At 49.4% G+C, this 12,773-nt stretch overlaps 2 protein-coding genes across 2 annotated transcripts in view; one reads left to right on the forward strand and one right to left on the reverse strand.

Moving 5' to 3' along the window:
• Positions 1-722: 722 nt before the first annotated feature.
• Positions 723-6,800, forward strand: RPE (ribulose-5-phosphate-3-epimerase). Its single transcript, XM_083154467.1, has 6 exons — positions 723-969; positions 3,137-3,216; positions 3,683-3,822; positions 5,447-5,581; positions 6,093-6,179; positions 6,276-6,800. Exons 1-6 carry the CDS (start codon positions 848-850, stop codon positions 6,396-6,398), a joined length of 687 nt encoding a protein of 228 aa, XP_083010593.1. The 5' UTR covers positions 723-847; the 3' UTR covers positions 6,399-6,800.
• A 1,427-nt stretch (positions 6,801-8,227) lies between these two features.
• KANSL1L (KAT8 regulatory NSL complex subunit 1 like) overlaps positions 8,228-12,773 on the reverse strand; it is a 62,343-nt gene continuing 57,797 nt past the window's right edge. The window contains exons 15-16 of the mRNA XM_083154468.1: positions 10,700-10,940; positions 8,228-9,449 (exon numbers count right to left, since the gene is read on the reverse strand). Of these exons, the coding sequence (XP_083010594.1) occupies positions 10,764-10,940 (177 nt within the window). The 3' untranslated portion in view covers positions 8,228-9,449; positions 10,700-10,763. The remainder of the gene's footprint in view (positions 9,450-10,699; positions 10,941-12,773) is intronic.

The following is a 12,773-nucleotide window of genomic DNA, read 5'->3' on the forward strand; positions in this document are numbered from 1 at the left end:
ATGAGGGTGCGGCTTATGCTAATTAGCCGCGACCTCATTTTCATACGAGAATAGACGCTGTGCACATGCGCACAGCGTCTATTCTACTAGATTGGGGGTCTCCCAACTGCCACCCCCCGCAGCGGGACAATGCCTGCCGCGGGTGGGACAGCGGGACAGGACCCGAAAATCGGGACTGTCCCTCTAAAATCGTGACAGTTGGGAGGTATGCAGACGAATACCCTGTGTGTATGTACACCCATTTATGGGATGGGTTATGTTATATCACTCTCATAGGGGGTTATTCTAGTCCATTCTTTCTGACAAAATCCTTCTTAGATGAACAAAACCATGTGCACTGCGGGTGGGGCAGATGTAACTTGTGCAGAGAGAATTAGATTTGGGTGGGGTTTTTCTTCAAAGTGAGATCTATATTAAAGTGTAAAATCATGCAGTCAGTATTTTCCCTGCACAGAAACAAAATAACTCACCCAAATCTAATTCTCTCTGCACATGTTACATCTGCCCCCCTGCAGTGCACATGGTTTTGTCCATCTAAGAAGGATTTTGTCAGAAAGAATGAACTAGATTCGAATAAACCCCATAGTTAGGTTAGGTCACACTGGGACACAGAGCGCAGTGTGTGCCGGGAGATGTAGTCTTCAGCCTGGTTCTAAGCACATGTGACAGCGGGAACTACAACTCCCGGAGTTCCCCGCGCCGCTGGCTGGCCGGTCACGTGGTGGGAGGGGGCGCGGCTTGCGGTGGGGGCGGTGCTGCTGTAGCTAGTGGATGCTCGGCACAGTATAATACCGTGCGTCCTGCCCCGCACTGTGTATATATACCGTGTGACCGCAGCGGCCCCGTCATGGCCTCCGGGTGTAAGATCGGTCCGTCCATCCTGAACAGCGACCTGTCCCGGCTGGCGGCGGAGTGTGAACGCATGCTGCAGTGCGGGGCCGACTACCTGCACCTGGACGTCATGGACGGGTGAGGGGGGCCCGGGGGTGTGTGTGTATATATATATATATATATATATATATATATATATATATATATATATATATGTGTGCTGTGATAGTGTAACCCTCCAGTGTCAGGCCGCGGTATTGCACACTGTACCGTGCGGCGCTCCTCCTAGTGTTATCCCATGTGCTGCGCTCCTCCTAGTGTTATCCCATGTGCTGCGCTCCTCCTAGTGTTATCCCATGTGCTGCGCTCCTCCTAGTTTTATCCCATGTGCGGCGCTCCTCCTAGTGTTATCCCATGTGCTGCGCTCCTCCTAGTGTTATCCCATGTGCGGCGCTCCTCCTAGTGTTATCCCATGTGCGGCGCTCCTCCTAGTGTTATCCCATGTGCGGCGCTCCTCCTAGTGTTATCCCATGTGCGGCGCTCCTCCTAGTGTTATCCCATGTGCGGCGCTCCTCCTAGTGTTATCCCATGTGCGGCGCTCCTCCTAGTGTTATCCCATGTGCGGCGCTCCTCCTAGTGTTATCCCATGTGCGGCGCTCCTCCTAGTGTTATCCCATGTGCGGCGCTCCTCCTAGTGTTATCCCATGTGCGGCGCTCCTCCTAGTGTTATCACATGTGCGGCGCTCCTCCTAGTGTTATCCCATGTGCGGCGCTCCTCCTAGAGTTATCCCGTGTGCGGCACGGAGCTCCCCTCGGTGATATCCCATGTGCGGAGCTCACCGCGGTGGTATTCCATGCTGCCTAGGACACTGTGCAGCACTCCTAGTGATTCCCCCATGTGCGGTGCTTCTAATGACCCTATACACAGCGCTCCTCCTAGTGATTCCCCCATGTGCGGCACTCCTCCTAGTGACCCCATATTCAGTGCTCCTCCTAGTGATCCTATGTATTAGTTGGTGTGATGGGAATCCCCTCTATGCCTGAGTATCACTGCTGGGGAGACATGGAATTATTGCTGAGCGCCAGTGACTCAGCTCTTTACCAGCTATACTATTACTTTACTATATAGAGGCTTTTTCCATAGGGATTAGTTTGACTCTGCTGTGTCCTGCATAGGACCACACATTATAGATACATGTATCAGGTCCGTGTCCTATTCCTGTGTACAAATCTGACTCTGTTGTGTGGATTGTTACAAATGTGTGCTCAGTACACACCCACATCTGTTCTTATAGAAAGCTCAGTACAGTCGCCCAGCGTACTTCCTCAGTGGTGTAGCTGATGTGATAAGCCGTGGCCATAGCAGTTCCTGTGTCAGTTATATGGTGCAATCCTGATACTTAGCTACAATGGGATCATTCAGAGAAACAACATTTACTACTGTATTACTCAAACTTACAATAAACTCAGAGAAGCGTCCGTCCAGCACTTGTGCACTGGGCCCAAGGCATGAGAGAGACCCAGAAGCTGGGGGATTGGTATTAGTGAGATGTGGGAGGGGTCAGATATGGGGTGAAAGGGGACAGATGTGGGGTGGGAGGGGACAGGTGTAAGGGGACAGATGTGGGAGGGGACAGGTGTGGGGTGAACGGGGACAGATGTGGTGAGGGGTCAGATGTGGGGCAAAATGGGACAAATGTGGGGAGGGGTCAGATGTGGGAGTGGACACATATGGGGTGGAAAGGGACAGATATGTGGGAGTGGACATAGATTTTGTAGGCGTCAGATATGAAGTAGGAGAAGTCAGATATGGGGTGGAAGGGGACAGGGATGAAGAGGCAGTTGGTGGGGGAGGGGACAGGGATGAAGAGGCAGTTGGTGGGGAAGGGGTCAGAGATGAACAAACAGTTGGTGGGGGAGGGGACAGAGATGAAGAGGCAGTTGGTGGGGGAGGGGACAGAGATGAAGAGGCAGTTGGTGGGGAAGGGGACAGAGATGAACAAACAGTTGGTGGGGGAGGGGACAGAGATGAAGAGGCAGTTGGTGGGGGAGGGGACAGAGATGAAGAGGCAGTTGGTGGGGGAGGGGACAGAGATGAAGAGACAGTTGGTGGGGGAGGGGACAGAGATGAGAAGCTGGGGGAAGACACTGGACACGGTAGTGGGGAAACTTCTGTATCTTCATGACTTATTATAATACAAGTTTGAATTTGGTGATGGGTAAGACAGAGTGAACCGTGCATGGATTACATCATAATAAAGGCCAATATATACGTCATGGTGACATTGTCCTGTTCTCATTGCAGACATTTTGTTCCCAATCTCACATTCGGACATCCAGTGGTGGAATGCCTGCGCAAGCACCTGGGGAACGACCCATTTTTCGGTAATGTTTGTACTTCAGATGATGACGATGATCCACACTTCCTGTCTTGCTTTCCTGCAGCCACTGTCATGTGCTGCACAGTAGTGTGTCCTCCACATGCCACACCCGTGATCAGTGCTAGAAATCGCATGCTAGTCTATGCACAACATACATGTGATGTGTCTAGGTATTTGGTATTCCACGCTTTGTCACACTGCTGTCATTATCTTTGATTGCAATTATATTTATGTTGTCTAGTATCCTGCATCATCCAAAACCCAAGCGGATGCTTATCCATGCCTGGGGCGGTGATTTCTGCTGTGGTGCGTCTAGCACAGTGTGGTCTGCATATCCGTGCTTAAATACAGACCACACTGTGCTAGAAGCAACACCGCAGGACAGAGGAACTGCAGAGGGGTTGGAAGATGCAGGGTGCTATATTGAACACCAATATGGTAACCGTCTGCTAATCACGTGTGTCCCACAGACATGCACATGATGGTGGCAAAACCAGAGCAGTGGGTCAAACCTATGGCAGCTGCTGGCGCCAACCAGTACACATTCCACTTGGAGGCCACGGACAACCCTGGAGCCTTGATTAAAGATATACGGGAGAGTGGCATGAAGGTAGGAGAAAAGACGACGCATTGGCAAGTATAAATGTCTCCGTCATGTCTATTGTCAAATGACGCTTTGAATGTTGATGTAGGCCAGGGATGGGGGAACCTTCGGGCGTCCAGCTGTTGTTCAACTACACATCCCAGGATGCCCTGCTACAGTTTTACTATTTGGCCATGCTAAAACTGTTGCAAGGCATGCTGGGATATGTAGTTCAATAGCTGGAGGGCCGAAGGTTCCCCATCCCTGATGTAGGCCAATGATGGCTAACCATGACTCTCCAGCTGTTGTTGAACTACACATCCCAGCATGCCCTACATCATTTTTAGCATGGCCAAATAGCAGAACTGTAGCACAGCATGCTGGGATGTGTAGTTCAACAACAGCTGGAGTGTCAAGGTTTAGACATCACTGATGTAGGCTGTGATTATCAAGCACAAGCGGGATTCAAAACCTATTATAAACCACTGACTTTTAAAATGAATAACCCCTTAGTACACTGACACCACACACACACACACAACTAATCCCTTAGTAATTTCTCCAACACAAACTTTCTGCTTCACTTTGTTTTGTACCGTTACATTAAAACGTCCGTTAATGCTCCTCTGTCACATCTGTGTCCCATAAATAAAAGACGGTACTTGTTTCCTAGCACGGCGCCCATCGTGGGTCATCGCATACCTTAAGTTAAGGTATGCGATGGAAGCGACCAAAGTGATTTTTGGGCTATTTTTAGCCTTTTCCCGACAATTAAAAAATCGCATCCATCGCATGCCATTATAATGGCATGCGATGCGACCAACGCGATTTAACATTGAGTGCATTGTATTCAATGTTAAATTCCTATGTAATATCGGGTCCATTGTATGCCATTATAATGGCATACAATGCGACCGATGCGATGGACCCGATTTTACATAGGGAGCAATGTTAAATGGCCCAATGGACCTGATTTTTGATTGTATACCCACCCTGATGGGTAATTTGTATGTCAAATGCCCCCCCATTGTTAACGCCACCCCACGATGAACGCCAACCCGAAGCGTGGCGAGCCCGCGAGGGGTGGTGGTACGCGTCCTCCGACCTTTTCATACCCCCACTATCCACGTCGGCGTGGAGTTGATTTTATATAGTGTTGCGAGCTCCGTGAGGGGACGCGTAATACCTGTGAAGTAATGCGCGTCCCCTCGCGGGGCTCGCTGCATTTGCCACACTATATAAAATAAACTCCACGCGGACATGGATAGTGGGGGTATGAAAAGGTCGGAGGACGCGTACCGCCGCCACTCGCAGGCTTTCTGCGCTTGCCACGCTTCGGGTTGGCGTTCATCATGGGGTGGCGTTAACAATGGGGGGGGGGCATTTCACCCATCAGGGTGGGGATACAATGAAAATTGGGGTCCGGGGGGCATTTAACATTGGGCCCAATGTAAAATCGGGTCTCATGGACCATTTTTACATTGGTTCCAATGTAAAAATCGGGTCCATCGCATGCGATTTGGTTGCATGCGATCGACGCAATTTTTTTTTAGGACCCGATGGATACAATTTTAATCGCTGGCGCCGTGCTAGGAAACAAGTACCTAAAAGATTATATTAAAACATTTTACCCTAATCCGATCTCTTTTAGGTGGGGCTGGGTATTAAACCAAACACTACGGTGGAATATCTGGCACCGTGGGCGAGTCAGATTGATATGGCGCTGGTGATGACCGTAGAGCCTGGTTTCGGTGGACAGAAGTTCATGGAAGACATGATGCCAAAGGTGACAGTTGCACTCGGTGTCATTTTTTTTTTTTTACCGCAAGAGAAAGATAAGCAGATAAGTCTGGCTGTGTATTTACATTTAGGGTTCGGTTGGGTTGCGGCTGACGCCCCCTTGTGGTGCACATATACACCGCAGTTACAGTAGTCCTGATATTTCAGATTTTTGCATGCACCCCTATGGGATTGTGGACAAAAATGACATGATTTCGGGGTGTTTTGGTGCGCTGCTCAAACTGAAAATGTGATCCAGACTGTCGGGTTATATTTCCTGTCTGCCCAATGGTGGGGGAGTGCGTATAGGAACTATAGCTCCCGCACCACATTTCCCAGCATATCTGCTATTCTCCCAGCGATCTGTGCAGCAGAAATGGAGAGGTAGTGCGTGTAGCGCCAGACCCACTACAGGGACATCCATGGGTCCTCCAGTACCATGAAGTCTAGAACCTCCCTATGAAATAACTGGTGCTGTAATAAGTATCTCTGCTCATTATTGATGCATCATTCACCAGGTGCAGTGGTTAAGATCCCAGTTTCCATCACTGGACATCGAGGTGGACGGGGGTGTGGGAGTGGACAATATCCATCGATGCGCAGAGGTAAGAACCGGTCTGCAGTCTGTTACCGGGCCTTGTGCAGATCATGGGTGCAGCAGGTGAGCGGTCCGTAACTCCTAACGTGTCGTCCTTTGACAGGCTGGTGCTAATATGATTGTCTCTGGAAGCGCCATTATGAAGAGTGAAGACCCGCGCTCTGTGATCAACCTGCTCCGGAACGCCTGCTGCGAAGCAGCGCAAAAACGCTCATTAGATCGGTGAAGCCTGATTCTGGTACTGTAATCCGACGGCTGAAGGGACCCCCTTCCTGATACAGAAAGCAGGCCTGGGATACAGACTAGGGTGGTATACCACGGACCACCCGCAGCAATGCAGAAATTTCCAGGGGAGAAGAACAAAGACGTTTTATTTAATACATTTCAAGGTCGTGTTTCTGGAATTTATCGTTTTGTTCTATAAATAAAGTGCTGCTTCCATTTACATAACTCAGACTGAAACGTAATAGACTGAAACGTAATGTACAATGTGAGCTGCGCTATGTTGCATCTCCAGTTCTATTTGATTACAGGAAGTTACTATCCGCACAATGCCATATTCCGTGTCCTGTTTGCCCCCCACGTGCTTATTTATGTGGGCTAATAAACCATGCCGCTTTCTTTTCTATGGAAGACATTATTTTTCTGAATGTTTTTTAAATCCTGGCACGTTTTACATACTTATTAGGGGGGAAAACCAATGTACTATTAACTTCCTTTATGTATTATGTTCTAATTTTAAGCGGACTGATCGGTTCTCTCTTAGCCAGATTCTTGCGTCCACGTGAAGCAGACGATATTTTAGGTGAATACCAAAACCGTTTTCAGCCTTATGGAAGGGGAGGGGAGGGGGGGGGGGGGGAAATAAAAAGGTGTTGATGGAAGTGATTTCACAAATATTTCAGCTGTTCTAATGTTCATACAGACTTGTGGCACTCCAGCTGCTGTAAAACTACTACTAATCCAAATGGCTGGGAATGCTGGGATGTGTAGTTCCACAGCAGCTGGAGTGCATCTTCTCTAGCAGCATGTGAGTGAGGTGAATGTTGTGCAGCCACGGACTTATCTTGTACTTGTGATGCCATTACAGGTTGGGTATCCTTTATCCAAATTATTCTGAAAACCATACATTCCAGAATGTGGATTTTTTTGTTGTTGCTAAAAGCACTACTGGGGACATTTGTAACTGGCACTACTGGGGACATGATATGTAACTGGCACTACTAAGGATATCTGTAACGGCACTACTGGGGGCATGATATGTAACTGGCACTACTAAGGATATCTGTAAAGGCACTACTGTGGTCATCGGTAACTGGCACTACTGGGGGCATGATATGTAACTGGCACTACTAAGGATATCTGTAACGGCCCTACTGGGGACATCTGTGACATCTGTAACTGGCACTACTGGGGGCATGATATGTAACTGGCACTACTAAGGATATCTGTAACGGCACTACTGGGGACATCTGTAACTGGCACTACTGAGGGGAATGATATGTAACTGGCACTACTGGGGACATCGGTAACTGGCACTACTGGGGCCATGATATGTAACTGGCACTACTAAGGATGTTCGTAACGGCACTACTGGGGGCATGATATGTAACTGGCACTACTAAGGATATCTGTAATGGCACTACTGGGGACATGATTTGTAACGGGCACTACTGGGGGCATGATTTGTAACGGGCACTAAATTTCTGCAAGATAATGATTGCTTGGCATTTAATTCAGTATCAGTACACAAACTTTGTTTCAGGTTTTGAAACCTTGTGTTATGCACAAATTATATATATATATATATATATATATATATATATGTGTGTGTGTGTGTGTATTTCCTGTGTTTGAACAACATAAATGTAAGATATATCATTGAAATATAAAAATATTCTGAAATACGGAATAATCCGTTATCCAAAATATTCTGGGCCTGAGCATTTTGGATAAGGGATACTCAACCTGTACTTAGCAGTGAGTCTGGAGCTCCCAGTCACATCCACCACAAAACACATGGGGGAATCAGGAACGAATGCAGCCCACACACTGTCTACAGAAATAACTTTATTATAAAACGGAACCTGTGAAACGCTCACAGCTTGCATAACAGTCGTGTTCTAATCCTTTCTTCCGAATAGAATTAACTCTTCTAGTGCTGAAATACTGTCTACAGGACCAAGATGCCCGCATAACTGGTCATTGTATTCTACAGGCAGGGTGGACTACGGGTGCTTTACCCATGACAAATATTTAACACTTAACCTCTACGTTGGATGTATTCAACATGCAGCCTGCCAGCCGCTGTGGAACTGCACATTCCAGCAGTTAGGGCATGCTGGGATCTGTAGTGCCACAGCAGCTGAAGGTCTGCAAGCCACGTCCCGCTGCTCTTTGTCCTGTAACCCTACTATTATGAAGATGGGGGTCTGCACACTTGTTAGCCACAAAAAAATAAAATAGTCCGAACGGGCTCAGCAATGGACCAAGTGGTTTTAAAAATGTTCCTGGCACCAAGTTCAGGAAAATGTAAACTTTACAGTGCCAGCGCTGTCCCTATCCTGGTGCGTGGGATGCAGCCTGCACCCAGATGTGACACCAAAGTGCCAGCACTTCTGCCGTGACAGGAGTGAGGTGCTAAAGTGCGATACTCTCCTGCAGCACTCATTCAGCACTGCGGACAGCCCCGTCTCCGGGAATGCTGGAAACTCCCCCGTAGTGACTAACACTGGGTCCCTGTGAGGTCACGCCTTTTTAGGCAGCCATGCCACCAGTGCGGCGAGGGGTGGTGGTGTTAATGCGCAGTGCGCAGTGGTTGACACTACGCTCGGTGACGCCTCAGGTCTACACTATGGGAATCGGTCATACCGCTTATTACAGACAAAGTTTAGTTTTAAACATTTAACAAAACAGCTACAACCAGGAAATCCTGAATTATACGACACTGCTGCAGTAAGGAACCATACGAATAACTGCAGTAAAAACGTTGCAACAACGGAGATCGGGTGCTGGAGGCTGAACCGCCATTTGTGCTGCAATGAGCTAAGACCTTTTGCAACTGTCCAACTATCACCTAACTGTAGCAAAAGTCCCATCCATAGAAGTAAATCATTCTAATTAGTCAACTTTTAACTAAATAGCCTCATACTTGCTCTGACAGACGCCCAGTGAGCGTGAACAAGTGCCAGAGTTGTCGCAGTGAAAGGAGTGCGCACAGTGATCGGAGATCCGGTCTGGGCTTGCTGAGTGATCATCTGCAGGTCTTCAGCCACACCTGTGTACAAGAGAGGCAAGACTCAATATACAGGGTAAAGGGGTAAGTCATGGCGCAGTTCTGGAGAATAGAAATCGCAGATCGAGCTTTATATCCTGAGTAAGGTACATATATCTCTAGTGCGTGACGTACACATCTAATCTGCACACGTGTGCTTTGGTATTACTTCTCACCTGTACAAACACAGGCGTGGATAATTATACTATGTGTATATACAATACTTGGGGCGTAAAGCTGGCAATGGCCTTGAAGACGCTGACATCTGGTGTAACCGCTGCCCATCTGGCTCTGTGACCGGATGCGGTCAGACATGGGGACAATCCGGCAGAGGGGTGTGGTATAGGGTTCCGAAAGTCATTATCCCTACTGGCCGGACTCAGACAGCGGGGTGAGCGCAACAAAGCCCCTTTGCGGGCTCGCAACGCTGCAGACACTTTGGCTCGCTAGGATCACCACTTATTCTATTCTCCCTCTGGGGCGTGGACCCCCACGAGGGAAAATAGCGGGTGACCGTCAGGCACCTGTCTGTCGGCGTTTTGACGGTCGGAATCCTGACTGTCGGAACCGCGTCCGGAACCCCCCGGCAGAGTAGGGTTCTAGGGCACAGAAGATCGGTCTGTTCTGGTGAGCAAGGAGAACGTAAAGGGCAGAGGGCCGTTACTAAGCGGTGCTGCCACCTAGAGCCTAGCTAGCCTATATACCATTGCTGCTCCTGTGGCACCAGTATGTGTATTGCAGAGGGCCTGCACCGCGACCTGAACAGCCGCAGACTTTGCCTGTACTCAGAAGCCATCACCACTATCAGCGCAGCGTTGCACCAGTCCTGTCTGAAAGAGGAGCATTGTGTATATTACAGCACCGCTGAGTCACCCATAGGGAGCTCATGTAAAAGTGTCACATCGCCTCCCAATTACACCCGTTCAGTGTTCTGTAGAGATCTGACTTCAGAGTTAAGATGGGCCTAATTCAGACCCCATCGGAGGGGGACGAATTCTGCCCTGTTTCCGATGGTGGGGGTCTGCGAATGTGCGCCTGGGCGGGTGGCTGATGTCACATGACTCCAGCACCCGCCCTCTTTTCAGCCATCTCCGGCAGAGGGGCACTGACATGCGACTATACGCAGCCTAGCGAACCGGTCTGAATTAGGCTCTATGTCTAGTACTACAGATCTGTAATGATGTGACGGCCCCTTAGCCTGCAGCGCTAAACCGGGTCCAGGAGGCCCATTTACTACACAGACTTATTTGTACCTCATCCCTCTGCCAGGGCTCAGACGCCGGCCTGTGAGCCTGCATTAGTATGCAGATTGCTCCGTCACTTCTCGTCGCGGTTACTGCTGGAGTGTTGTTCCTCGCCGTCTGCCTGCGGTAAGGGCTGCGGAGCATGTTGAGTTGACGGCTGCGGAGCATGTTGAGTGGCACTTTGTGTGGATAGTAACGCCGCAGTCGCTGCTCCTTGTAGCGGAAATGTTCTGCACTCCCAGATCTCTACCTGCCACACAAACACATTAAACAAATGCCAATATTTAAAACCTTGGAAATCGAAAACACGTAATGAGACAGATTTATGTCTGTTTTTTATTGATCTCTTGAAAAGTAAACAATATTTCTGATTGTGTTGCATGTGCCAAAATGCAGACTGTACCTGCAGGAAACCCGTTGCCAGAGACTTTCTGTGTACAGTGTCGTGTGAATAATATAAATATAAAACATAATCTCAATATACAAAATAAAGGAGACAAGCGGCCAATGAGTGCAGAACTATCAAAGTTATTCCTTAACCAGGAGGAAACCATGTATAAATCGTATTCCATGCAGTTGGGTCATAGGAACAGAGCAACAGCAATTAGCCAGGTGACAAGGGGGAGTTATTCTGCAGGGAGGAGTTAAGCCGTGGGAGGGTTTGGTTAGGCTTAGGTGCTGCGTGGCAGGATTAGTAAGCAGGAGGGACCAGTTAAGATGTGGGGTAGAGTTAGGCAGGGGGAGGAGTCAGACTGCGGTATTCTCCCACCTAGAGTCTATCCCTCCTACCTAGTGCCTAACCCTCCCCCTCTACATTCTAGAAATGTCGTTTTGTCATTACAGTTAATACTGTGAACACGTTGACATTCTGAAGGTTGACCTTATGACTGCATGTGGTCCTTAAGCATCTCTCACAAATAGCTTCTGGCATATTGCAGTAAATTAACTTAACAGCCTGCAGTACAGTACTGTTACGGTGACGTCAGGCTTCCTGACAGTACTGGTGGGTGATGTCAGGCTTCCCAGCAGTACAGTACTGGTGGGGGACGTCAGGTGTCCCTGCAGTACAGTACTGGTGGGTGACGGCAGGCTTCCCTGCAGTACAGTACTGGTGGGTGACGGCAGGCTTCCCTGCAGTACAGTACTGGTGGGTGACATCAGGCTTTCCTGCAGTACAGTACTGTGGGTGATGTCAGGAATCCCAGCAGTACAGTATTGGTGGGGGACATCAGGCGTCCCTGCAGTACACTACTGCTGGATGACGGCAGGATTCCCTGCAGTACAGTATTGATGGGTGACATCAGGCTTTCCTGCAGTACAGTACTGTGGGTGGTGTCAGGCGTCCCTGCAGTACAGTACTGGTGGCTGACGGAAGGCTTCCCTGCAGTACAGTACAGGTGGGTGACATCAGGCTTCCCTGCAGTACAGTACTGGTGGGTGACATCAGGCTTCCCTGCAGTACAGTACTGTGGGTGGTGTCAGGCGTCCCAGCAGTACAGTACTGGTGGGGGACATCAGGCGTCCCTGCAGTATAGTACTGGTGGGTGACGGCAGGCTTCCCTGCAGTACAGTACTGGTGGGTGACATCAGGCTTTCCAACAGTACTGATGGGTGACATAAGGCTTCCCGACAGTACTGGTGGGTGAAGTCAGGCGTCCCTGCAGTACAGTACTGGTGGGTGACGGCAGGATTCCCTACAATACAGTAATGGTGGGTGACGGCAGGATTCCCTGCAGTACAGTGCTGGCGGGTGACGGCAGGCTTCCCTGCAGTACAGTACTCGCGGGTGACGGCAGCCTTCCCTGCAGTACAATACTGGTGGGTGACATCAGGATTCCCGACAGTACTGCTGGGGGACGTCAGGCGTCCCCGCAGTACAGTACTGGTGGGTGACGGCAGGATTCCCTGCAGTACAGTACTGGTGGGTGAAGGCAGGCTTCCCTGCAGTACAGTAATGGTGGGTGAGGGCAGGCTTCCCTGCAGTACAGTACAGGTGGGTGACATCAGGCTTCCCTGCAGTACAATACTGTGGGTGATGTCAGGCATCCCAGCAGTACTGGTGGGGGATGTCAGGTGTCCCCGC

The sequence above is a fragment of the Crinia signifera genome, chromosome 7, assembly GCF_055691185.1.
Source record: "Crinia signifera chromosome 7, ASM5569118v1, whole genome shotgun sequence".
In the NCBI taxonomy this organism is placed as follows: domain Eukaryota; kingdom Metazoa; phylum Chordata; class Amphibia; order Anura; family Myobatrachidae; genus Crinia; species Crinia signifera.